This window comes from Bemisia tabaci, chromosome 7 (genome assembly GCF_918797505.1).
Source record: "Bemisia tabaci chromosome 7, PGI_BMITA_v3".
NCBI lineage: Eukaryota > Metazoa > Arthropoda > Insecta > Hemiptera > Aleyrodidae > Bemisia > Bemisia tabaci.
Window position 1 is genome coordinate 12916338 of NC_092799.1, and position 27656 is coordinate 12943993.

Below are 27656 nucleotides of genomic sequence, written 5' to 3' on the forward strand. Positions count from 1 at the left end.
CCGTCCAACCGCAACCTTGGGAGTCCCTCTCTAGTACGGCCCCCGGACCGTATTCACCCGTCGATCCCGAGGACCTCTTTATCATCCAAGCGGAGGAAGAGACTTTAAGTGGTGACTGGTGGCTATTGACCATCGAGGACGAAGACGAAGTCCTCCCCTCTCCTCGGCCTCCCACTCCACCTCGTCCCAGGCCAGCAGCACCCACAACAGCACCTAGTGTGGCGGCAATCCCAACTTCGACCGCTAGTTGCAGTTCAATCGCTCGGTTCCCTATCGCAAAGCTGTGCAAACCAGCCTGGTGAGGAGTCGGCGATCGACTGTAAATAGTGGTCGGGGCATAGGCCGGACACCAGTATTGATCCAGATTTGAAGAAGACCCACAGTCGTAGCCATCGGCCAGACCCGTAAATATCACGGCTGAGACCCGTACCAACACGGCTCAGACCCGTATCTCCATCACGCCCCGGACGCGTATGTAAACACGGCAAAGACCCGTAACCACCCCCTTCCCACGGCCTAGACTCGTGCTAGCTCTTAGCATATAGTTAGAACTTTAGAACTGTATATATACTTATGAAAGCAACAAATGAAATTCAGTGAATAAAATGTAAATATGTGTTAGTAAAGCCCTCGCTATTCATTATCAAAATCCTACAAACCACCCCCCTCACACTAGCCCGATGGAGACAGACATACCGAGCCCTGCTCCAAGCTCGGTAGAGTCGGTCCTTCTCTCTTCCCAGGCGCCACTCTCACCTCCATCGGCACTGGCGCTTCCTACGCCTTCAACAAGGACCACGGGCATTCAAACCCCCCTAGGGCTGCAGCTGATGTTCAGCCTTCTATGGCGGGTTGGGAGGAGAGCAATTTCTTCAAGAAGCAGAAGAGATCGGCCGCATGCACCAGCGAACGCCAACAAGATCCGAAGCGACCACGCACCAACGAGCGACGACGTGCACGGAGAAAAAACTTCGTGCGTGGGACCCGAAGTTTAGGTCATATGAATCTCTGAAGTTTTCGGATTGAGCATCTGAACACTTTAGGTCCAGCTGCTGAGGTTTGGATCACACATCTGAAACTCCAGTTCTTACATCTGAAGTACTTCGGTTCTCACATCTGAAGTACTTCGGTTCTCACATTCGAAAAACTTCGGTTCTCACATCTGAAGTACTTCAGATGTAAGAACTGAAGTTTCAAATGTGTGATCCGAGCCTCGGCAGCTAGACCTAAAGTGTTCAGATGCTCAATCCGAAAACTTCAGAGATCCACATGACCTAAACTTTGGGTCCCTCGCACGAGATTTTTTTTCTCCGTGTGGCGACAACACCGCTCATAGGCCGAACTACTTAACGCAGCGTCGGTCATCAAGATGTCGGGTAATCGACTTTAGCAGTCATGCACGTCATCAACCCCAGCCCTCCTCCGCGCGCTCCGGCTTAACACCTCCGAACCAACACAGGCGCACAAAGCTCACCGATTGCACCAAGCGCACCAAGCGCTGCGAGAGCGACTCTCATGTATGTAAGTGTAGGAAGTATTTTGCAATGAAATAGTTTGTTTTCATTTTTCTATAAAATAATCATTTATGCGCATCGATTAAAATATAAAATAGCGTCTGTGTAAAATTTTCGTAAAAATATAGTAATTTTTTTCTTCAATTGTATTCGAATGTATAGTCATCCTTTTTTTTAGACATGAAACATTCGTTTAATCCAAAAAAACGTACGTGTACCTCTCAGAATAAAAGGAGACATGATCAAAGTGTATTGGCAAGAATACATCGTGATAAGGACTTTGCCACGTAAAACTCTACAGGTTAAGAGAAAAATGGTCCCTGCAAAAATTAAGAAAATTAATATATTCAATGTTGGCACAATAAGTTTTGTGTTTTTACAATCACTAACAACTTTAAGTGATACAATTTTTTTTAACGTAAAAATGTGGCATCATTGAATTCGCTAGCATCTTCACTCATAAGGACATTCTTACGTAAGATCGTGAACTTGACCATGTCATTTCAGCCATTTCACACACGGCTTTGAACAGTTTAATTTTATAATTTTCCCTTCTTTTGATAGCATTACGTCCTATTGTACTTGTAAATATACGTAAGTTTTATTATTGGGTTCGATGATCAGTGTTTTTAGTTTTATTGCAAACCCTCGAGTAGTTCACGGTCGGGAGTATGTTGGGTTTCAATCGACCTACTTATGTTATTTTAAGAATTTATCTACTTTCAGACATTTACAATTGTATTCATTATCCATAAGATATTCATTTAGTTTCATTTTTGTATGTTCACCACTCTGCGGTGCTATTTTGACTTATTCCTAGGTGGACCCCCCTCTCCCTCCGTCTCCTGACCTGTCACCCCCATGTCAGCGCCTGTGACGAATGGATGATGATAGTGACAACTATCACCCCATTCTATCACTCTCCACGAGATCCGAAAGAACTGTCAAGGGACGCCCTCTAACCGAAACTAAAAGACCGAAGAAACAATTTAACTAGCATTGAATTGTTACGTCAACTCTCAAACGCGACTATGAAGATACAAATAAGCGATGAGTCCATGCAGTTACTATCATCCAAGGAATGGCTCAGCGACGAAGTGATAATAGCCTACTTCGATTTACTCCAACAAAGGGCGAACATCGAAACCAGCCTCCCTAGGATAAAAACCTAGGACACCTATTCCTTCACATCTCTAATAAATAGAGGTCCAACTGCGGTTCAGGGCAGGTTCAAAAAAAGCAACATCAATGAGCTAGAATGAAGACCAACTCCAGTTCATTGCAATAAAAATCATTGGGCATTGGCGGTTTATGACTTGGAGGAAGGCTCAATCTATTAGATTGACAGTATTCCGAGTGACAAAACCACCGAACTGCAACTGCTCCGGAGCGCTGGAAGCAAACTCTTTGGGGATAGAACGTGGTATCTCGCAGAGGCAGATGCACCTTCTCAAGACAACACCTGGTCCTGCGGAGACTTAACTTGTGCATACAAAGAGTCAGTGGCGTGCAGGGCTCCAATTGCCTTTGAAACTAGCAATTTAAGGGAAAAACCGAAGCAGCAAATTTCAGCTGAAGCAGCTAAATATCCTTCTTTGCTTACACTGCACAGTGCACACCCCCCCCCACCGGTCCAGTATCCTAAGGACGAGGGCGACGCTACCTCCACCCTCTCCCCGCATAAATATATCATATTAATTTTGAAACAGCACATCAATAAAAATAGTTTAAATGAAAAACATCGATTGGAAAAATTAATTGGCTTACTTTTCCTGCAGGGCTCCCTAGGGTTCATCGTAGCATAAACTTGGAAATAAATAAACGAGACATCTGAAGTGAATACTGACAAAACTGATGGGTACGCTTAAACCGGCCTTTTTCTTCCACTAGTTTCCTATAAAAATTTTAATTAACCACTGGTGTTCTGCTTAAACAGAAGGCTTAACAAGAATTCGAGGCTCCTGGCCTGTCCAGTAATTCCATGTATTTGCCGCAGAGTGGGTACACCTGATGTACTGCACTTCGTCAAATAAATCTTAAGGGTGCAATATAACCCACGTGTTACATCACTTTACCCTGACTCCTGACTCACTGAGTCAATTGAGCAGCTACCGGCACGAACTTGGCACATCTTTTAGGTGCGCTGAAAAGTTTGCGCTGACACTCAACTTGACTCACGGCACGGACTGGGCACGTCGCTGACGCGCTTATCAGTTCGCGCTGATTGAACTTTCTCCCTTTTTTTTATTATTTTATTTATTCAGTTGAGGGATGTCAAACCCCCCCCCCCCCCAAGGGAAGTGTGGCGGCGTGGCACTCGCACTCAGTAATGCGCGTGGCGTGCTGACGCGCCCGCTCGACGCAATTCCGACTTCGGCCGCTAGTTGCAGTTCGATCGCTCGGTTCCCTATCGCAAAGCTGCAAACCAGCCTGGTGGGGAGTCGGCGATCGACTATAAATAGTGGCCGGGGCATAGGCCGGGCACCAGTATTGATCCAGATTTGAAGAAGACCCACAGTCGTAGTCATCGGCCAGACCCGTAAATATCAGGGCTGAGGCCCGTACCATCACGGCTCAGACCCGTATCTCCATCACGCCCCGGACGCGTTCACAATCGCGGCTCAGACCCGCACCCCCCCCCCCCTCTCACGGCCTAGACCCGTGTCACCTCATAGCCCACTCTTAGAGCTTAGATCTGTATATATAAATATATAAGTGTGAAACAACAAATGAAATAGTGAATGAATATGTGTCAATGAAGCCCTCGCAGTTCATCTTTATCAAAAACCCAAAAACCACCCCCCCTTACAGAAAGCCATATTTTATTTTTTATTTATTATTTATTTTTTTTGGTTTTGGTTTTGACGGTTCCCGTTCATGGTTCCGAAGACGGAACTTCTGTCCTTCTTGCGCTCAGTGCCTCAAATGAATTACGTTTTGCAATGAGGAACTACAATTTTCGGCTCATCCGTATGAACACTTATGTGCATACGGGAAGTAATGGCACGTACGTTGTTTCAAAACTGCGTCAAAAATTTCAGTTCCTAATTTTAAAATGTGGTCCATAGAGTGCACAGGCTGCGCCCCGGATTTCCAGTCGAAGTGAACATGCAGAACATAAATTCTGACTAAATAACCAATACCAGAGTTTTCAATTCTACTTTGTCGATGTTTGCAGAGGCCCTGTTTCCTCCACTTGCACTTTATTGCTGTCATCAATTGGATGCGTAGAGTTTGGAATTTCAGCTCGTTTCTTCGTGAGTAGTAGTTTACTAAGATGAATGATTGGGTACTCCAAGGTGAGTGACAGTACAGCGGCGAAAGGAAGGAGAATAATGATGTGAAATATTGATGCCTGGAGCTGTAACACATTTTAGAGAGTAAAAATTAGATTTCCGTTTTTACGATTCATTAGTAAGAAAGAAGAAGAAGAGTTGGTTTAAAGAAAAATTCCTTATAAATGAGTGATTTTCCAGCTGTTCAAGTAGGAAGTCATGGTTGGCCAGTGAATCATATTTGGACGTATTTCTACCAAACAGACCTATAAGGAGGTGAGAAATATGGGGTGCTGTTCTTTAGTTCTCTGGCCGTAAGAGTGAATGAGAATAATAAAGCGCCAGTGACGTCAGCGGCAATGATCGAGCGCAGGCGCGCGGGGGTAATCGTCGTCGGGGCGCTTTAACTCATGAGCCCTGTCTACAACGCTCTCTTGCCATGCCCGCGGCTCATGAATCTAGCATTCAGTTGGCACATAGGTCTGTTTGATAGAATGTAAAATCCCACTTCTCCAATTCTACAAAAGGAATCACGCCCACTTTTACATTGCTTCTTATGCAGCTTCAACGAGCACACCCCATATTTCTCACCTCCACATAGGTCTGTTTGGTAGAAATACGTCCATTTAAGACACAAGAAATGGCTCCAGGCGGTTAAACAAACATGAAATGGTAGCACTTACAGAATTATTGTCACACTTACCATATTATAATAGGAAAAATACCCAGCGGTCCGTTTTGTCCCGTAATCATATTCCATGCAGAAACTGTGAATTAAGTAAAAACTGAAGCTCAGTCTACTCAAAATCTGGAAGGGCTTTGACGAGAGAAATGCGTTGATTGGGCCTGAAATGAGAAAAATGGCACATTGGTATGCAGTTTCTGACTCTTTGGGGGCATTTTCAAATGCTAAAACAAACGAAATTTCATTTTATTTTTTCTATTCCATGCGAATGAAAGATTTCAAAATCAAACATTGAATCCTGTGCTGTATGCACAAGTCGGTAAAATAGATTATCACGCGTGCCCAAGAGCCGAAAAATCTAACTCAAATTTCTCATAAAAATCCAAACTCAAATTTCTCCTAAAAATCCAATGTTGTACATTTTATTCTCTCATGTTCTGTGTACACGACGGACCCATTGTTAAAAAAAAAAAATAAAAAATAAAAAAAAAAAAAAAACGACGTACGTATGTGCGGTTGCCGTATTTCCCTCATTCAAGCTGTCAAAATTTGACCACTTTTCGTTCAAATCGGGTAATCTTATTAGTTTCAATCGATTTGTTCCAATGTCTTCTCTCAATTGGGCGTATTCTTAAAGGAACTCAGTGAAAATGTACAAAGTCAAGAGAAACTATATAGCACACAAACCCTATGCACACACTTCCTTTTGATTCAATTTATTTTATCATAATATACGTTTAAGTTCATCATTTCCAGTTTAATATTTGAAGTTTTGGAATGAGAAAAACCGTCTGAAATATTGCCATCTAAGCAAGAACATCCCTCAGGGGCAGGAGCCTTCAAAAGGTAAGTCCGGCAAATAATCATACATAAACACACACACAAGTAAGCATCCAAATTCAAGGATTAATGCTCTATAATATCTTTGCGCCGAAATTTGCTGGAGACTTTAACGAAAGTAAAGGAAAGTAGCGATATTCGAACAACGCGGATTATAGTTGAATTCAAGTTTGAATATATAGTTAAATTCAAGGATTAATGCTCTATAATATCTTTGCGCCAAAATTTGCTGGAGACTTTAACGAAAGTAAAGGTACGGCAATTAAGACGCGGAATGCCGCCGCGGAATCGTACGCGGCGGACGACTCGAGCGAGCGAGGCGTCGAGTAAGTTTCCGCTCCGCCGTGCCCGGCAACTAAGCAGCGGAATCGCCTCCAAAATTCCGTCGTGTCCGTCGGCAGTCTCGTCATAAATCAGTATCCGATGATAACTCGCGAGTGTGTTTTTTGCCTTGCTACAAAGTACAATGAACACTCACCACGTTTCAAAATCTCCAATCTATATTATACAGCTACAAGCAAAATCTTGGAAGCACTATTTCTGACAAACTGCCGGACCGATAAGGATGATCTTTACATGTATGTCATCTGTATAGATGTAGATGTGCAAAAAATTATGAAACCCCGAACTTTTAATGTTGTAGAGCTTTTAAAGCTCATGTCACTTAAGTCCAATGTTAATAGCGTGAGAGATATGTCGTTCCGTGGACTGTAAAATTATGTACATCCAGCTATTCCTCATCATTTACAAATCTGAGTGTTACGTCAAAAATTTTGAAATCGATGGTGCTCGAACACAAAATGGTATATTAAAATAGAAGAACATGCCTATACATATGCGTACAGGGCCCGCGAAGCGGGCGCGAGGCGCCCTCTCGGGGGTTGGGCCGCGTAGCGGTCAGGGGGCAGGGCCCCCTAGTATTTTTTACGAGAATACCAACCAATATATTCGTTTGTAAAATTTCTAAAAGTATCATTGAATGAGCAAAAAAATGTTTACAAAAAGTCCAAGATAAGCCTCCTATCAACAGTTTCAAATTAACGAATGAAACGTGAGCAGAGAGTTGCATTATTGCAAGCAAAGACATGCATTTTTTTTACTTTTAGGCATGATGTTCAAAACAAATTGGTCGATTATAGGTTTCTCTATAGATATAGCAACGTCTAAATAAATTGTTCAGGTGCCAAAAAGCTCTAAAATAGTTAGTTCGTTTTATTTTTACAGATTTATCTCCTGGAAAAAAGGTGTCATGTTTCTTTTACCTACTTGTGTCGTATTATTTGCACCTGGCACGAGGTAGGAATGCCATGCGTTGATATCGTGCTACAAACATATTTTTATTTCATTAATCCAATAATTCACGATGGCCCGCAATTTTTCATTGGTGTTGCCACCGCGATCCACGTTTCGGCAAGCAGACATGAAAAATCATCGAAAACCTCGACGGACGAGGCGGAATCTCCGATGGATTCCGCCCCGATCTGTTCTCGACAGATCGCCGCGCCGCCGTGACGCCGCGGACTCCGTGGCGTCGCTCCGCTCCTTAGTTGCCGCTCCCATTGAAACGCGTGTAACAGATTTCCCTTGCGTCCGCCGCGTAAGATTCCGCGGCGGCATTCCGCGTCTTAATTGCCGTACCTTTGGCGATATTCGAACAACGCGGATTATAGTTGTTTCGAGCATAAATTCAGACCACAATTATTTTAATAGGTCGCTCGGTTCTTTAATTGAAGTGCAAGTCCGGAAAATTTAAACAAGCCATGTAATTTGTTCTTAGAAAAATTGTTAAAATTATAAGCACGCATAAACACTGCATGGTCCTTACCTCCATAGCCTTGGTCAGAGACAAAAATAATCCAAGAAATAGCTAATACGAAAAGCGGTCTATGTAGAGAGCTGTACAAAGCCGAGAGGAGAGGCCCCGATCCAAACCAATAGTAATAGGCCAATCCGTATGGAATAGACACCAAGACGATTATGGCGATAGTCCAACCGAACGCTCTCGTCCACTAAAAGGAGAAAAATTAAGTTTAAAAATATTCGTGTCAAATTCCGGCGTACACTGAAAAAAAATCTCGGCGTATTTACTAAGAAAAGGGTAAAATTACCAAGAATTCAGGGTTCTATTTGATCCCAGTTTTTTCTTGGTAAAATTATCATTTATGGAATTGGTAATTTTACCGAGAAATCTCGGTAAAATTACCTTGGTAAAACGCCAATATTTTTTACCGACAGTGGTAGAATTACCGAGATAAAATGGCAAAGTTACCGGGAATTGATTACCAATAAAAGTGGCATTTTGACCTGAAAAAAAACAGTAAAAATACCGGTTTTTAGGTAAGCTTACCAGTCTGTCTTGGTAAAATTACCAATTATTGGTAAAAAAAGTGAGATGGTAAAGGTACCAACGGACCGTGGTAAAAACGCCGAGAATTTTTTTTCTGTGTAGATGATATGGACATTTCCAATTAATTATGGTAGTACCCTAATAAATTAGGTTACCAACCCAAATGTCATGGTACTATACGACAATTAATTGGAAATGCCTGAATCATCCAACATTAGAGTAGTGCCACAATCTCAGGGATTAGCCCTAACACGTTTCTTCCGTGTGGACATCTTTGATATATTTTTGTGGCAGCACGCGGAAAAAGGAGTTCATTATGTATGAGGACATCTCTCTCATGAAAAACTGAATCTTTAAAATCCGATGAAAAATATACTTGCTGCTGTTTGGCTCAACTTGGTGTCAATGGATGAATGCGATAAATCGTCGTTCCTGAAAAAAGTGTTCAGTCCAGTCACAGAACGATTCTTAAGGTGATTCGTCAAGCTCAAAAGAAGTGGTCGAATTGGCACGCGATATATCGCATCTTTTAGGTCAAAAATCTTGGCAGATTTTGAATTTTTAGCAAAAAAAAAAGGACGATAGCCCCTGCGCGTAAGCCTAAAGAATCATTCTAAGCCCAAAAATTGGCAAAATTTAGAGACATGAAAGCAGAATAGTGTTAGGAAAAAACCTCGCATTTGAATCAGCTATCGATTTCTGTATCGAATGCGAGATTTTTTTCCTAACATTATTCTGCTTTCATTTTTCTAAATGCCGATTTTTAAGGTTTAGAATGATTTTTTAGGCTTACGCGCAGGGGCTATCATCCTTTTTTTTTGCTAAAAATTCAAAATCTGCCGACATTTTTTACCTAAAAGATGCGATATATCGCGTGCCAGTTCGACCACTTCTTTTGAGCTTGACGAATCACCTTACACCCTGAACATCGATGCCCAAAGTGCAAAACCATGTATCTCCAATTGCGTTGTTTCAAAATTTCCGCTCCAATTGTATTTTTTTCGAAAGGAATCACGGCAACATCATAGCTAGAGTTCCAGATAGAATATTCTGCGAACAGAGAAGAAAAATCAAAGGATTTTTCAAGAAATTGTGTTGATTAGTTTTCCATTGAAAACAAATGTATTACAGGACTGCGGAAGTCTGCAACGTCAGAAATGGAGATACGTGATTTTTCACTTTGGCCATCGATATCCTCAATTCCTGAAGCTCATTTGGTCGAATACTTGACCGCTCCAAATGCTCAACTGACCCAGTTTCTCTCTTAATTATTGTTTCTTTCTTGACTGATGGACGTATTTATACTAAATGGAACTATTTGCTAGTGGTAAGATGGGGTGTGCCAGTTAGCGACCGGGCCATGAGAATGAATGGAAAATACAAAGCGCCAGTGACGTCAGCGGACAGCGGCAATGACGAGAGAAACAACGATCGGGATGGCGATCTTTAACTCATGAGCCCTGTCCACAAGGCTCTTGTCACATGCCCACGGCTCACGAGTTAGCGCTCAGCTCCTTTTGATACAATTGAAAATCTCACTTTCCCATTTCCTCAAAAGGAACTGTATCCACTTTTACATTGTTTCTTATCCAGCTTTCACGAGCACACCCCATCTTTCCACTTGCACGTAGTTTCATTTAATAGATACGTCCAGATTACACAGCACAACAAATTTCGGGTTTTGGTTTGTCCTTCGAATCAAACCAATTTTTTCCGATTCCTAGATGCTAAAGAAGCCCGAAAATGGCCATATTAAGTTCAGGGAAATTGGCTGGTCTTCAGGGCGCCGCCATTTTGAATTTTTCAAAATTGAGAAAACTCACGATTAGATTCTTGCAAATATCTCCTCAACGGTTCATCTCACGAAAAAAACAAAAAAAAAAACAGCGGAAAGGGCATAAAATTTCCTACCGAAATCATCCTCCTTTGTTTTTTCTAACTCAATTTTTTGGTCGTGAAATTAACGTTTACTTCAAAAATTAGCTTAAAAAAGGCGCAGTTTTGCTGATTTTAGGAGAAAACGTTAATTTCACGACCAAAAAGTTGAGTTAGAAAAAACAAAGGAGGGTGATTTTGGTAGGAAATTTTATGCTCTGTCCGCTGTTTTTTTTTTTTTGTTTTTTTTTTTTACGTGAGTTGAACCGTTGAGGAGATATTTGCAAGAATCTAATCGTGGATTTTCTCAATTTTGAAAAATTCAAAATGGCGGCGCCCTGAGGACCAGCCAATTTTCCTGAAGTTATTATGGCAATTATCGGGCTTCTTTTGCACCTAGGAATCGAAAAAAATTGTTTTGGCTCGAAGGACAGAACCCATGTTGACCGGTGTTATAAGTGTTTCCTGAAAGATTAAAATGTTTACTTACATAACTCATCTCAATTTTCTCTTCCTTGTGGCGGTTCAGTAGATACCCCAAAAGCAAGCCGATCATATACGGGGATAGTCTTGCATGTGCTGGCAAGTAAATATCGTTTTGATAGTGGCCTTTTTCCGCATCCCTGGTGAAAATAGAGAAAGAAGGTAAAATTACTAGACCTCTCCATGGAGGAAAATCGTTGTTCCCCTCAATAAAGAACGTAACTAAATTTCAATGTTGCCAAATGTGCCTTCATAAATCATATCTTTGCTATGAATATCTTAGGTGAATGGAGCTGAAGATTTCACTGATTTTCTCTCCGACTTCGTGCAAAAATAAGAGAAAATGTTGACAGTAACTATACAAACAATTGTAAACATTGGATTGTGAGTCAATTTTGCAACCTTGGAATGGAGTTACGTTACTTCGATCGGGTGTTAATTATTTTTCGTTCAGGATAAAAATTGCTCGGAGAAAAATTCTCCTGATTTTCTCATCGGACTCCTATTTAAAACAACAGGCACTGCCCTTTGCCTGATGACATTCTTTCCCTTAACATCGGAATTCCATTGTGACAACTGGAATTACTGTTTTCTCACATTCACCACATGTACAAAAATCGGGATATTTACATTCTCGGCATATATAGCAAAGGATCTAAATGTGTAAAAAATGGTTTATAATGTTCAACACCAGGTCCAAGATACAGGAGTTTTAAATTTGCAAAATATACGCTGCAGGCAATGGAGCAGCCACATGGTTTTCCCCTGATTTCGAGGGGTAGCGACGTTGTAATGCATTTATATAATGTATTTCTTGAAAAATTGAAAATATCAGTTAAAAAATCAGCAATCAATTACATTATCGGGACAATAGGCAGTGCTGGAAATAAGTCACAGTATATGAGAAACAATCAAAGCTTCAGTTTGTGTCGCATCCGACGGATATCAAACGAAATTCAATATAACGCGTGGATGCAACTATTCAAGCTTCATGGATGTCTGTGTTGCATACGCACGCAAGTGTAGGCGTTTTGACTTCAGACACGAACAGCCTCACCAGCGGCGCGCCGCGCCGCGCCGCCGCACGGCGGGCGGGCAGCCAGCGCGAAACGCGCATTGGCGCCTACAAACCTAAGTGGATACCTCAAGCATTGTGCAATGCGTGAAGTGTCCACTTAGGTTTGTAGGCGCCAGTGAGCCTCTCGCGCTGGCAGCACGCCGCACGGTGGATCGAGTCAATAGGAGAGGTCGGACAAAATATGGAAACTTTAAAAGCTTGTAACTCCATTTATACAAGGTTTTAAAAGTGGTTTCAATGGTTTCCTTGTGAAATTTTCTTCTATAAGCACCCCTTAAAGTTTTAATTGTGACGAAATTAACATCAAAATTTGCAGTTCTAGTCAAAAATATCATGTTCGACCTCACTAATTGACTCGAACCACCGTGTGGCGCTCAGTGGAGAGAGTCAATGACGGAAGTCGGATAAAATAAGGAACCGTCAAAAGTTCATACCGATGTTGAAACAGAACGTCGAGGTTTCAGATGTACCGAGTTTACCATAAACGAACCAACCCACATTAAGTTGAAACTGAAAAAAAAGGGTTGAAGTTTTATTCCTGCATAAGACTCAATGTAGAAAATAAACTTTAGCCCCTCTTTTCACGAATAAACTTTATTTTTCGACTTTCGGATTTTGGCAGGAGAAAATAAATGACTAAAGGAACTCAAAAACATTCTTTGCTGAATTTGTTCGTAAATGTGGTTGGTTCCTTCCTGATAAACTCGGTCCAGATGTGGTTTCTTTGATTTTCCCGTAAGAACTTAAATCGGTGAAAATACACTTCTGAATCGGTTCTTCGGCCCATGCACTTCGTTCCCATTTTCTTTTGCCAAACATTTTTCATCAAACCATGTGGAGTTTCAAGTTACAAATCACACGGTCGCTCACCTGTAGTCGACATTGATAGTGAGAGTCCAAGGATAATCGTGAATATAAGTCATCGAAAATATATAGGCGCACGACGCAAGACACGTGAATATAATGAGGATGATGCCGCATCTACGATCCTTCAACAATGCGAACAGAAAGAGGGGGGCGACCAAATAAAATTTCATATCGGCTCCCAAGTACCACGTGTATCCTAGGCACTGAAATCGACGACATCAAAGATTAAAAATCATGAGACTTGACAATGAATCAATGAGTTTAAAATGAAAGTAGTCACATTCTTAACATTAGCTAGGGGTTTGCTGGTACATGCTTAGCACGGTGCGCTACCGCACGCGTCTATGAGTGAACATTCCATGCAATTAATTAATTAATTGATTAGTCGTAAAAAAAAATGATGAGTAAATGAAAATACAAATGACCGTAGGAGATAAAAGACCAATCGGACCGCGTTTCGCAATAAGGGACCAAGCTACATCAGCTATCTCCAAACTGGACAATTCAATTCTTTACGAGAGCCCGTTTGTTCGGACTGTTTTGACGATTTCAAGGAATTTGCTTCGTCCTATGCAAAAAATTCACCAAGATTTGCGCGAAAATCCGCATAACCGTTTTCATGTAATTAAATTACCCGATTTTTGGCTAGGTATAGCTGATGTGGCTTGGCTCCTTTCAGCTAAATGCGATCCAATTTTTCCTCGATTAAATTGATTGTCGATTACTATCTTCACTGCATGTCTCTCATTCTGTCAAATTCACCTTCGATTATCGTGATAGCAATATAAGTGGCTTGAAAGCACGAATAGTTGCTCGCAACAGCTTTATTACTTTCGCTCCGTCCGGTCAAGGAACGATTAGTCATAATCAAAAACGTCGTTATTGAGAATTTTTTTTACGCCGAAACCCATGTCCGATTGGGTTATCCCAAAAAATACTAGGAAAAATTGATTAGGCTACGGTATCAGCTGACTATCTGAATCTTTCGCGTACTATTGCCAAGTACAAGATACATGAATCTGCTCGAACAATCGTCTATTTCTTTCGCGCGCACCGATACCCCTTTAAAACCCTGGTAAAAATTGGCAGCAGAATCTGTGTTCCAAAATACCATAGACCTACAGTCGGCTGTAAGATTTCCAATAGCTGCTATAGCCGGCAACACAATTTCTTGTAGCCTTTAATAGCCGATGGCGAGTAAGCAACGGCCTGGCGATAAAGTGTATGCTAAACGTTACTAATTACGGATGCTAGGACTTAGTGAGTTTTTGGACTACCGCTCTCTTTTTGGGCCAAAGTATCTTGATTTATTTTGCGAGGAAAGCTCCGTACTTTTGAAGGATGCCTGCCATTCCTAATATGTTGGAGCGCCTTCAATTTCGTATGATACTGTGCAATACCTCTGGTGTGAAATAGTTGCTTCAAGCGCCGTGGTACGCTGCGGCGCGGCGCGGCACGGCGGGCAGGCAGCCAGCGCGAAACGCGCATTGGCGCCTACAAACCTAACAGGGACACTTCACGCATTGCGCAATGCGTGAAGTATCCCTGTTAGGTTTGTAGGCGCCAGTGCGCCGCCGCTCCGCTTTGTGTTAGGCCCTAATATTTAATCTGGCGGAGTCAGCGTTATGCAACTCATGATTTTGAAATGTTTGCACATCCTGTTTGGATTATTCTCATTTTAATTGATGAAAAAAAATATGTATTAAAGGAAAATATAATGTATGTTTTGTCAATATTAAGGTGGTTCCGTATCAAACTTAATGATTTCCAAAGCACACGAATTTCTACACAATTTCTTATAGCCTTTTATAATCGATGGCGAAAAAGCAACAGCCAGGCGATAAAGTGTAAAGCCCGGCGATAGGAACTATAGCCCGAGTGTATACTTTTTTATCGCTTCGTATAGCCCGGCCGTATGATTTTCTCCGCATTCTACAGCCAGCTGTATGATTTTCTGTAGCCTTCTTTAGTCGGCTATAAGAATTCCTATGGTATTTTGAAACGCAGCTCTTATCGCCAATTTTTATCAGGGCAACTTTAGAAATACTTATTGACGGAACTACTTACCGCTCCACCGCCATTATAGTAGTCGTTTATGTACAATACGTTGGCCCACCAGTAGTTGCGGCAACTCTCCTTGAGACCCGCAGCAAATGTGTTCCAAAACGGGCCGCTTCCGATGTCGTAGAACACCGTCATATCGATCAGTATGACATAGAAGTACACAGGAGTTATTCTGAAAGGCACATACAAAAGTGTTACTCTCTGTTGAAGCTCATATGTGAGGGCAAAAGAAAGAACAAAGAAATTCGCAATTTTTTTCATTTTCTCATTTTTTTGCCTTCATTTTTTCATTACGGCATACGGACATCCACCCAGCACCGATCAGGAATAATTGCATTGAGAATAGGTACCTCAAATGTCAGATACACTAGAACACAAGATTTTAGCTTATTTTTGTTTCACCTCCAATATTGTTCAGTGGTTACCTAAGACGACAATTTTTTAGGATGATGGCTAATAATTTTAGGTTTTTTAAGTTTTTGCGTAAACATTGCCAATTACTTTCTCCATCAGCAAAAAAAATAATTTTTTTATCCGCGTGAGAGTCTCGAAAGTTATGATGCCTTAGTCAAATGTGAGATCTTTGTGCCTTAGATTTTACCTTAAGTATCGATAAAGCGCATGCTTGAAATATGAAAATTGGATATGCGCCTTTCTCTCCCTCAAGAAACCAAAAGCCAAGACCGTGCCGCCCATCAAAAAGAAACAGTCGACTGCTAGGACCCCATTAAGTTGCGTCACTCCCAGTACATTATGTGTTAGCTAAATAAAAGGAGAAACGAGGATTATCTCAGTATATTTTCTATTAGAAATATTAAAAATTACTATATTATATATGATTCACGTAATTACCGATGAATTTCAAGATCGAATTTTATAATCAAGAATAATGCCAGAGTCATCATTTTTGTACTTGCGTAATTACATTTTCGCACTTTCCATGCGAAACCGAAAACAAAGCATCTTTGTCCGCACTCTTAAAGGGCGTAAACTTATTTTGCATGGACTCTGATTGATTTTCGTTTTTCTGTGGAGGTGTGAAGATTGGTCAATTAATTGAAATGGAAACAATAAACGCTTAGACTGCCAATACCTCAGAGTAAAGTATGCGTTGATTTTGTAAAATTTCTTCAACACGTATTTCATGAAATTCGGATGCAGAAATAAATTTTGTAATACGTTAATTTTACTCTTTCCGGGGGTTCATTCATACTTATGAATCTTAAACCAGCTCAAAGTTCTAAGAAAAAAATAAAAAACATCCCTGATGTGTGATTGGCAGACTTACCTTATGGAAGACCTCTGAGTGATTAATATTAGCTGCATAGTTGTAAAAAACTGCCTGATGATAAAAGAAAACAGCAAGCGTTGATAAAACCCTGATCCCTTGGATGCTGTCGAGCATGAGGCCTGGCGGAGTAGTCTTCAGTAAAGCTTCCCCATTCCTTATGAGGGAAAATGAAAGTATCACTGTAAAATGCAAATTTGTATCGTTAGGTCGACAGCTCAAAACAAGGGTCGCAACTTCTGTACCATGTGACAGCGTTCGAAACTCACAGACACCAACGCGCCAAATGCGCCTAAGAAATCGGTAATGGCGCCTAAAACATGAAGGCACTGCGCCATCTTGAACCCTAAAACTCTCCCCCCCCCCTCAAAAAATCATAGTTTTTCTGTTTGGTGATTTTTCGAAAAATCCCCCAAGTAACAGGTACTAGTTCTGTAACTAAAACATCTTGCGTGTAACTTGTCACTAAATGCGCCTTGATACATAGGCAGAAAGTCAGTTTGGCCCCTAAAAATCGACCTTGATGCGCCACATGGCTCCTAACACCTCAATGAGAGTTTCGAACACTGCTTGTGAAGTTTTACATCGACACATCGACATACAAGCCTTGAATTTGATGGACTCGTTGTTACCGGCATACCAGTTATTTTAGCGCATTTATGAATTTTTTAAAGAACGGAACGACTCCCCCAGTGTTTCCGATTCATCCCAGCTTCACATTACAACCATAGAACGTGCTAGTTTACCTGAATTCGTGGGTTGGTGAGGTATCTTGATCGATTTGAGCTCCATCCATGTCGCCATCAGAATGAATGCAACGTATCCAGATGTAAAGTAACTGTTGGGACAGCAAAAATCAGTAATTATAAAATCGCATATATATTTATAATACACTGTAAAATAAGATATTCAACGCTAATGAGAAAAAGTTTCAAAATTTGGAAAATTATATCCGGTTTTTGGCACAAAGCGACGGTGTAAGTCGGCAATCACATAACTCGGTTTGCGACGTCGCAGACTTCCTTTCATACTTTATTTTTTAAACGAAAAACTACTAAACGGCAATTCCTCATGACTGTCGTGATTTTTCCTCTCTATGCGAAGAAAATTCTGCAAAAACTTCAAGGAATGATGTCAATTTGTTCTCCTTAAAAATAATAACATAGAGTGGAGATTTTCAGACACCACAAACGAGATATGAGATTGCGGACTTACGCCGATGGAATGCACTTTTTACCCATAAACTCAAATATTAGGGCGGTGAAATGAGCTCTAGTATACACGTTTTTTACATAATCTATCTTAAATAAAGGTGGAACGAAGAAGAGCTGAGGAGCCTGCCCCTCCCCCCGCCCCCACTTTAACTTTTTTAGTCGTGAGGTATTTTACAAAATAACCGCGCAATATTTCCGTCAACTTCAATGTTTTTTCCTGAGGATTTTCCGGATTTTTGCTCCGAATCGATCCTGAAAAGTGTCAATTTTCATTATTCTGCCGAGGAGATAACTCAAAGAGGAGTGTCTTTCTGTACCCCCAAGACACTCTTTTATGCGCGATGTACCACCGACCACCGTGCCCCCGAAAAATTCCCCCCGGGGCCCGGGACACACTACTTCGAATTCACCGATAACCCCAGTCTCGTAGGGAAAAGTGAAAAATTTACCCTGAAAATTTTGCAGGTCAATCAATTTTCAAAAACACGCTGGGGGCACTGTAGAGTTATTCTTACTTCTTTGAAGTTTTCTATCTATTTGGGTCATTCCACGTCAACGCAACCAAGGTCGGAACCCGACCCCCTCCGATTTGGCTGAAAATTGGTATACGGGGTCTTTACATCATTCTAAGAAACTAATTTGAAGGGTTTTCCCATCCGACGCCCCGTTCGCGAGATATCGACCCCCAAAGATGGGGTGAATTTTAGTGATATTCAAAAACGCCCGTTTTAGCGATTCTCATTTTCTCGACTTCCCTCTCTTTGACTCTCCATAGCGAGACTCTGTATCAATCCATCATACTTTGAAAGAGTGTTTCTTAACCAATTTTTCATGTAGATTCTGAATATGCCATCAAAATTGAGCTAAAAATCATTTAAACGGCCGTAATTTAGAGTTTTTTAAAATTTACGATTTTTTCGCCATTCAATGTTCAAACTGAATTATCTAAAAAACAGTCTCTCCGATTTTCGATTTTTTTTTTATACTTCAAGCTTAGGATATATACTTTCGGTTGATATACTTTTTTCAATTGCCATCGGACGGTTAAGGGCCTAAAAAAATTCAAATAGGCCAAAAAAGGCTAAAAATTGGTAAAAAAGGACGATTTTTCACATGTTAATCCAAATATTTCGATAGTGAACTCTTCAATTATCGATATTTTTTCCCACTTTACCCTCTAATATGTATAAAATCAGACTATCAACGCTTTCCATACATGCACCGATCGATTAACGGACTGATGGAAACCGGAAACCGACCGAAAATCCTCGAAATTGACGCAAAAAGACGATTTTTCACACCGTAACCGATACATTCCATGAATTGTAACTGCAATTTCCAATTTTCTCGATCTATTTCAACCTTAAGGTGTATACTTTTGAGTAATAAACCCTTACTATAACGTGCATCGATGGGGCACGGATCCAAACGGAAGTGAAAACCGGCCGGAAATGCTAAAAAATGACGGGAAACGGCGATTTATTGCATAGTCAGGGGAGCATGTGTTCGAAAATTACGTCCCGTTTGCACGTTTGTGATGCAAGTTTACTCTCTTCATTTTGGTCCCTAGAATGAGAAAATCTTTGGTGGACTCTCCAATTTTGATGCCAAGGCCCCAAAAACAAGATGGCGGCCAAAATGGACGCTGAAATTGAAATTTTGGCAAAACGGCACAAAACGTCAAGAGAGGTGTCGATTCTCATGTTTTTTGGATCGTAGATTCCAGAAAAATTGTCATACAGACCCCTCGACCCACGGAAATGCCCAAAATCCAAGATGGCGGCCGATTTTGGCTCTTTAGCGGCTAAAACGTCAAATGCGGAGCAGAGCCGTAATATAGGTAAATATGTTCACGCAATAAAACTATTGGTGATCAACATAGCATTGAGTTGGAGGATGGGCAGCAGATCAAAGGCGCACTGTAGGTCCTTGGGGGTTCTGTTGATCCAGGATGGAAGAACGGATAAAGGGATCAAGGAAAGAAACATCCTAGCAAGGAAGGCTACAGCAATATTTAATGGAATCCTCCGGGATCCGTAGATTTCCAAAGAGAACAAGAGGAAAATTTTCAATTGCGAAGACCAAAGTATTCTTACATATGACAGTGAAGTTTGGCAGCTGAAGGAACGGACACAGGGGATGCTAAGAGCAACGGATATGGATTTCTGGAGGAGGTCGCTGTAGGAATTTTTAGAAGCGATCGGGTCCGCAATGAAAGAGTGCGTCAGATCATGGGAGTCGAAAATGACATCGTATTCGACAGCATGATCAGACAGCTTGACTGGTTTGGCGATGTCAATAGAATGACGAACGAAGGACTGCCATAAAAGATGCTTGATTGGGTTCCTCCTGGGAGGAGACAAAGGGGATGCCCACTAAAAGATTGGCGACACAGGGTTTTAGAAAAATGAGGGTATGTGAACTCCCTGAAAGGCCTTAGGAGGATCGGGAACTCAGGCGGTAAGGTGTCGCAGAGCGCCAGAGATCGCTATAAAAGCGGCTTTGTATGTATGTGTAATATATGTATTAATTATTATCGAAATTGGGAGTATCAGGTACTCCCCAGCAATGGCACTATTTAACAAGCAAAAAAATTACAACCATGTCTCCCCGATGAGATAAGGTGATTCCTACGTATTTTGAGGGGCTGAATCCGGAAACCTCCGTTTTTTTCCATCACCCTACAATGGAGATGTTGCATTTGTAAGGGTTTTGCGATTTGACCGTCGATTCTTACGTAAAAGTTCGCGAAAAACACGATGGTGCCACTGGTTTTCTCTGAAAGCAACTCCCAAGCTCAAAAAAGCTCTCAAGTTTAGGTCAAAATGGAGGGGATATCCCGCCCTACCCTGAAAGTCCACCTCTACATCAAAACAAACTCTCCATGCAAAGATAGGGAGCAATAGAGTCCCTTTATACTGAGAGTCAAGACAACACCCCTCATGGAGTCACAAACGGGAATAAAGATTACAGAAATTGAACGTTTTTCGTAATCTTTGATCGGCCCATTCTCGAATTCCTTTCTTTGTTCCTTCCCTCATTCCGTTTGTTCCTTGCCGAACCCGTAATTCCCCGGTCCATTCCAGATTATAATCTTTGTAATCAGTGAAACTGTAATCTTTATTCCCGTTTGTGACACTGTGGAGGCCTAAAATACGGGAACCAATCAGGAATGGATTCACATTGTCTTGACTCTCAGTATAAAGGGACTCTAGGGAGCAAATACATTGACAGGGCTACCACTTTATTTGGGGACTCCAAAACTGAAAACACGGCAACCCTGCTAATGTATTTGCTCCCTATCTTTGCATGGAGGGTTTGTTTTGATGTAGAGATGGACTCTCAGGGTAGGATGGGATATCCCCTCCATTTTGGACTCACTTTGAAAGCTTTTTCTGAGCTTGGGAGATGATTTCAGAGAAAACCAGTGGCACCATCGTGTTTCTCGCGAATTTTTACATAAGAATCAATGGTCAAATCGCAAATCCCTCTTTCGTGCAACATCTCCATTCTCTGGAAAAGCCGATTCCGCCCGAAATAATGGTCATTATCCTGGTTAGTTTTCCGGAAAATTGAGGGGTAATCCGGAAGAATAAACGCAATTTTCAGATTTAGTGGGTCAAAACTAGTCGGAATAGTTTTATTGTGTATTTTAGAACAAATTTACCCATATTCTGCAGGGGTACCTTAAAAAAAACCAATAATGCTAATTATAGAAACTGACCCGGAAAATTATTTCGATTAGAGTGTTCCTGAACACACTAATCAAAATGACTGCCGAGTTCGGCCTATGCATGGTCCAAATCAGCACCATTTGGCATGAAATATTTTTTTCTCCTATTTTTTTGGAATCTGTGACCTCGAAAACAGATATCTAGTGTGTTTACTCCTCTCTTTGCTCCGCATTTGACGTTTTAGCCGCTAAAGAGCCAAAATCGGCCGCCATCTTGGATTTTGGGCATTTCCGTGGGTCGAGGGGTCTGTATGACAATTTTTCTGGAATCTACGATCCAAAAAACATGAGAATCGACACCTCTCTTGACGTTTTGTGCCGTTTTGCCAAAATTTCAATTTCAGCGTCCATTTTGGCCGCCATCTTGTTTTTGGGGCCTTGGCATCAAAATTGGAGAGTCCACCAAAGATTTTCTCATTCTAGGGACCAAAATGAAGAGAGTAAACTTGCATCACAAACGTGCAAACGGGACGTAATTTTCGAACACATGCTCCCCTGACTATGCAATAAATCGCCTTTTCCCGTCATTTTTTAGCATTTCCGGCCGGTTTTCACTTCCGTTTGGATCCGTGCCCCATCGATGCACGTTATAGTAAGGGTTTATTACTCAAAAGTATACACCTTAAGGTTGAAATAGATCGAGAAAATTGGAAATTGCAGTTACAATTCATGGAATGTATCGGTTACGGTGTGAAAAATCGTCTTTTTGCGTCAATTTCGAGGATTTTCGGTCGGTTTCCGGTTTCCATCAGGCCGTTAATCGATCGGTGCATGTATGGAAAGCGTTGATAGTCTGATTTTATACATGTTAGAGGGTAAAGTGGGAAAAAATATCGATAATTGAAGAGTTCACTATCGAAATATTTGGATTAACATGTGAAAAATCGTCCTTTTTTACCAATTTTTAGCCTTTTTTGGCCTATTTGAATTTTTTTAGGCCCTTAACCGTCCGATGGCAATTGAAAAAAGTATATCAACCGAAAGTATATATCCTAAGCTTGAAGTATAAAAAAAAAATCGAAAATCGGAGAGACTGTTTTTTAGATAATTCAGTTTGAACATTGAATGGCGAAAAAATCGTAAATTTTAAAAAACTCTAAATTACGGCCGTTTAAATGATTTTTAGCTCAATTTTGATGGCATATTCAGAATCTACATGAAAAATTGGTCTAAGAAACACTCTTTCAAAGTATGATGGATTGATACAGAGTCTCGCTATGGAGAGTCAAAGAGAGGGAAGTCGAGAAAATGAGAATCGCTAAAACGGGCGTTTTTGAATATCACTAAAATTCACCCCATCTTTGGGGGTCGATATCTCGCGAACGGGGCGTCGGATGGGAAAACCCTTCAAATTAGTTTCTTAGAATGATGTAAAGACCCCGTATACCAATTTTCAGCCAAATCGGAGGGGGTCGGGTTCCGACCTTGGTTGCGTTGACGTGGAATGACCCATTTTCTAGATTTTTAGTGCATGATTTCTTTTTTGAATATGAATAAACTTCTCTCTTTAAAATTAACGAGCATTTATTTACTATTTTTACTGTATCTTTATTCTAACCTTACCGATTTTCATGATATTACAAATTATTTCTCTGGTGGTAAGGGGGCGAGGGGAGAGGGGTGGCATTCGTGGAGCTTGGGCCTTAGAACTGGTACCAGAGCCCGAGATGGGAGGTGGCAGGCCTGGCCTTTGGGACAAGTTTCATTCGAAATTACAAGTGCCTCGATCCCTTAAAATATACAATTTGATTCCTTCATCCGTGATCCCCTTTAGATGTTAAGAGATATTCAAAGGACCCTACAACAAAACGGCCAAATCGGCCTAAACACGGAATCCTACGATTTTCTCAGGGATGAAAGAGGGTCTTCCCGGAACAAAAAATACCGGGCAAAAAATATGACCAGTTTTGAGTGTCCGGGAAGACCCTCTTTCATCCCTGAGAAAATCGTAGGATTCCGTGTTTAGGCCGATTTGGCCGTTTTGTTGTAGGGTCCTTTCAGCCACTAAAAATGTATTCATGGGGAACTTACATCATGAACCAAGATGCGACTGGTAGACCAGCAGTTCCCAACAAGCCCATGCAGTAAACATTTTGGATGCGTCCCGCAATGTTCTGGAGGCTGAGCTCGAGTTGTTTCCTCACGTCTGACTCGGAGCATGCTGCTGGAACGCAGACTGACCAGGTCCATTCTCCAGTCAAATCTTTAAGTGTTAATGGGTGCTGGAAATCAACGAGACCAAAATAATCAACAGAAATAGTTTGGAGCCTAGGAAAGCAACTCGCAGTGAAGCAATCGTTGAAACAAATACTGACTTTATTCTGATAATAATGTCGAATAGGAACAAGTCAAAAGTACCACTGATTTGAGTTGAATGAAACAGCTGATGGTTATAGCTGAATCTCCTCTAAATTACCTCTTTTTTCTATTCTGTCCCGGTATCCGCATTATACACCTACTGACTTGATGAAAGTTTAATTAGGTGATGGCCTTTTAAATCGAGATCCCTGGTTGGAGCGCCTTCATTTCGTGTGATACTCTACGCTTTGTCGCGGAGTTAGTTTAGTTGCCTGTTCGATCTGAACCCGCGACTAATAATAAGATTAAACCAAGAACCTTAAAACACGCACTCATAAATGTGCCTGTTACTGCAGTGTTTTTACGGAGGAAAAAGTGCCTTTTCCAATCAAAGGCAAAATAATCAGTCCTCTCATTATTGTTCCATAATTTCCTAATATGATTTTCGGACCATTTACATGGTACTTGCGAATTGTCGGCGATAGCAAATTGCCTGCGACACATGTGAGTAAAATTTTCATGTACAAAAAAGTATCTAACGACTTATTGGAAACAGAGTTTTTGTTCTAATTGATATTATTTTCATGATAGCTTCTATCTCTTTAATTATTATCCCTTTTTCTGTTGTTTTCATAATTGTAGTTATGTGTTTTATAAGTACTAATTTTTTAGTAAGTTTACATTTTTTATAAATCACCTATATCTTAAATATCGGCAAAAATCTATCTATCATCTCGGCAAATATATCACTATACTGTAAGCTCCGAGGCCTCCTAGTTTTGAATACCTATCTGGTAACGCTTAGTTCCAGCGTTTTCCTTATCCGATTTTCATGATTTTTGCAGTTACAGATATGCAATTGTCTCTACATGAGCCAATCGTCTCTCATTTTGCCCAAAAATATGTATGTATAAAATTGAAGGCATTATGACTTTCCTCTCCCAACTTATATTCGTCTCTAACGATAAAAAATGGGACGCGATTGCTAAGGCGCCTTCATACAACTATACAACCTCGACGGATGTCCGTATTGCGTTCAAAAAATTGGAGGCGTTTTGACTCCCTGCTGATACTAGCTGTAGTTGATTCGATCGACGGACGCGTTGGTCGGCGGTGACGGGGACTTGATGCAACCATTTGAACTTGATGGATGTCCGTATCGCACCGGCTGAAGTGCGAAACCACGTATCTCCATTGCGGTGTCTCAATATTTCCGTTCTTATTTCATCTCTTCCATGAAAAACAATCCGAATTTACGACTTTAGATTTTGAACCAAATCTTCTGCTAACGAAAACGAAAAATCATGGAGAATTTAAGTTTTATGTTGACCAGCTTCTCGAAAGAAAAATAATATTTCTAAGGAAGTCTGCAAACTCGCAAATGGAGAAACGTCGTCAAATTTTGAAAATATGACCCAGATTTTCATATATTACGTTCTAACGTTGGGAATTCTCTTATTTAAAGAATGTAAATTTTTATTCACTCGTTATCGGTTACTTATGACTTAATAGCCGGCAGTTTCATTTAATCACCCTGCGGCGTAGTCGTAGACGTACTTTCACGACGAGCAACTGTTTTAACTCCTCGGAGATCAAATTGCATAGCTACGAAATTGAAGGAGTTTTGAATACACGCATCGATTTGTGGAGTTGCGCCTTGCGCGGTTACCGTGTGGTATTGCCTTCTAGAGGTGTGCTTTTACGTGCCGACGAGTTTATAAAATGACCAGTGGCGAGGTATGAATGATTGATTATCGATATTTTCACATTCAAAGTCATGGTAAAGAATCGATTATTAAAGTGTTTGTTGCGAACGCCCTGTTTATTGATCCTCTTCCATAGATTTAAATGACAGATCAATCGATATACCACAAAATGTGCCACGCCACGGAAAATGACGTAAATTTTTCACATTTCAACGTTGACTTGATGCGAGTCTGATCTCTCTATAAATGCAATTATTACTTGAAAACTTTTGATTTTCCTTCCGCGTCAGCAGAAAATCTATGTATCCTATAAGCTCCGAGACTTCCCAAATTTGCATTCTTGGTAACGCTTAGCTCCAGCGTTCTATTGGGCCGATTTTCATGATTTTTGCGGTTATCGACAGGCCATTTTCTCTAGATGAGATCGCTTTATTCAAATTTTCAAAATATGACCCAGATTTTTTAATATTACGCGGTAAAGTTGCGAACTCTCCCATCCAAACAATGCCAATTTTTATTTTTTGTTAGAGTTTGTTTGAGCGTTCAACTGGGCATATTGCCATATTCCCGGATATTTCCGGTCGTGTATGAGGGTGTTTTCAATTTGCCATGAAAGAGCTCAATAAATTCCTAGAATACCAGCATAGAAATGGATTTTCCCTTGCAATTTTAATGTAAAAATAATGTAATTCGCCTTTTTAAACAAATTCACTTACCTCTCGATCATCTTTCGAAGTTTTGTTGAAAGTTGCACTGATCAGACAATATTTTCCGAGGCTGTGTCCGTGGTCAGTGAACCCATCGCTGCGGATAGCCAAACACTCATCGTAATTACCAAGGTCGACAACATTCCCGAACAACAGACCCGATGGGATTTTAGAGGATGCATCAAGCACTGTTAAAGCAAAATGAACAGAAATCCATTATGAATGCATTTGTGTTTAGAAGGATTCAATAACTGATGTATTAGGATTGACGATTCGCGTGACTCATACACAGAGCTCATTGGGGTGATTAAAATGTACTTTAATTAACGAGCATGGTGAGATAATTGTGCACAATTTTATACTTGTTTGGGAAAAAAAACGCATACTAATAAATATTGGTTTCGCTGAAGGCAGAATAATAAATATGAAAAAAAAAATCGACTGATAAGCACGAAGAAGTATATACGTGCTGACCGAGTCGGCGGAACGTATCATAGGATCTTCAACGTTACTTCTGCGGGAAAGAAGTTGGCTTGTCCTTTTTTAGGGATTTTTTTTTTTTTTTTTAAAGAAATAATTACTTAGAACTTTTTCAAGAAATGATTAGCATATATCTTCAGCATTTAGAAGTTAGATTTGACATTCAGTCGATCAATTCGATGAATTTTTGCTGGAAAGAACTATGAAGCACGCAAACCCTACACACACAGTACTTTTTAGCATAAATAAGTTCGATTAATAGGACATTTTTGTAAAATCCCTGAATATCCAATCACATTGTAACCCATCAAAAGATTTGACGGAGAAAAATTTTGATGTATCTGAAAGCATGGCCCGGGTGAATACCGCAAATCTAGGTTTTTCTCGATTTGCGACACTCGCTCAGGGCGTACTTTTGACAATGTTTCAAAATATTCCTCGGGTTAATCTAGTAGAAGAATATACCTTATTGACTGTCACGTGTTGTGGAATTTGGAGGTTTTTGAAAAATCTTCGAAAATTTGGAAATTTTCAGTCGATCGACTGGCTATTAAATCGTTCTCCATAGTGCTTGAGATCGGCACCTCAAGTAAGAACCTCTCGATTTTTCTCAACTCAACAGTCGAAAGAAAATTGCCAGCTTTCTTTACGTGGCTAAAACTTAAATTTTGAAAAGGACAAAATTCAGCATCCCTCGTGCTCACCCCTTCATTAATCAAACAGAATAATTCAGAAATTAAGTAAAATAATAAATACATTGAAAAGCTAACTTTGCAAAGCCCAAGGTGCACGTTTCATGGTGGCATTTTGAAAAGAGATCACTGCGTTGTGGCACTGAGGGCTCAACGATTCCGACGGACCATAGAGCTTCAGAAAGGGGTTGAGAGAGAAGAAAGAATCATCGGCAAAAACACCAACATCTCGTTTATTACACAAAAGTAGTATCCAGCACAAAATACACGCACTCCTCCCCATCGCCAATAACACTCGCGCCTACAACAACCACAATTTCGCTACAACAACCAACATTTCGCTACAACAACCACAATTTCGATCCTGCGTTCAGTCAACGTGGCGAGAAAACCGAGATCAACTGCGGTATTTTCATTTTCGTTACTCATCGCTAGAGAGTTGAGTGTTGCGGCTTCAGCCTCACGAACAAAAATGAAGATTTAATGGAACTCAAGTGGTGGCCATCAGTG

The 27656-nt window shown here is 40.8% G+C and overlaps 1 protein-coding gene across 2 annotated transcripts; it reads right to left on the reverse strand.

Annotated features, from left to right (window-relative positions):
• Positions 1-27656, reverse strand: LOC109035261 (nose resistant to fluoxetine protein 6). 2 transcript variants are annotated; one of them, XM_019048833.2, is made up of 12 exons: positions 27225-27654; positions 25984-26162; positions 23295-23485; positions 17063-17154; positions 16317-16498; positions 15630-15790; positions 15032-15200; positions 12968-13167; positions 11027-11159; positions 8140-8323; positions 5493-5635; positions 1-4875 (listed from the first exon to the last, which is right to left on the reverse strand). In XM_019048833.2, the coding sequence occupies exons 1-12, from the start codon at positions 27427-27429 to the stop codon at positions 4672-4674; spliced, it is 2043 nt and encodes a 680-aa protein (XP_018904378.2). In that variant the 5' UTR covers positions 27430-27654; the 3' UTR covers positions 1-4671. The 2 variants fall into 2 exon arrangements, 1 of the variants encoding a protein (XP_018904378.2); XR_011900225.1 differs by lacking the exon at positions 8140-8323 and having other exon boundaries at positions 4737-4875; positions 27225-27656.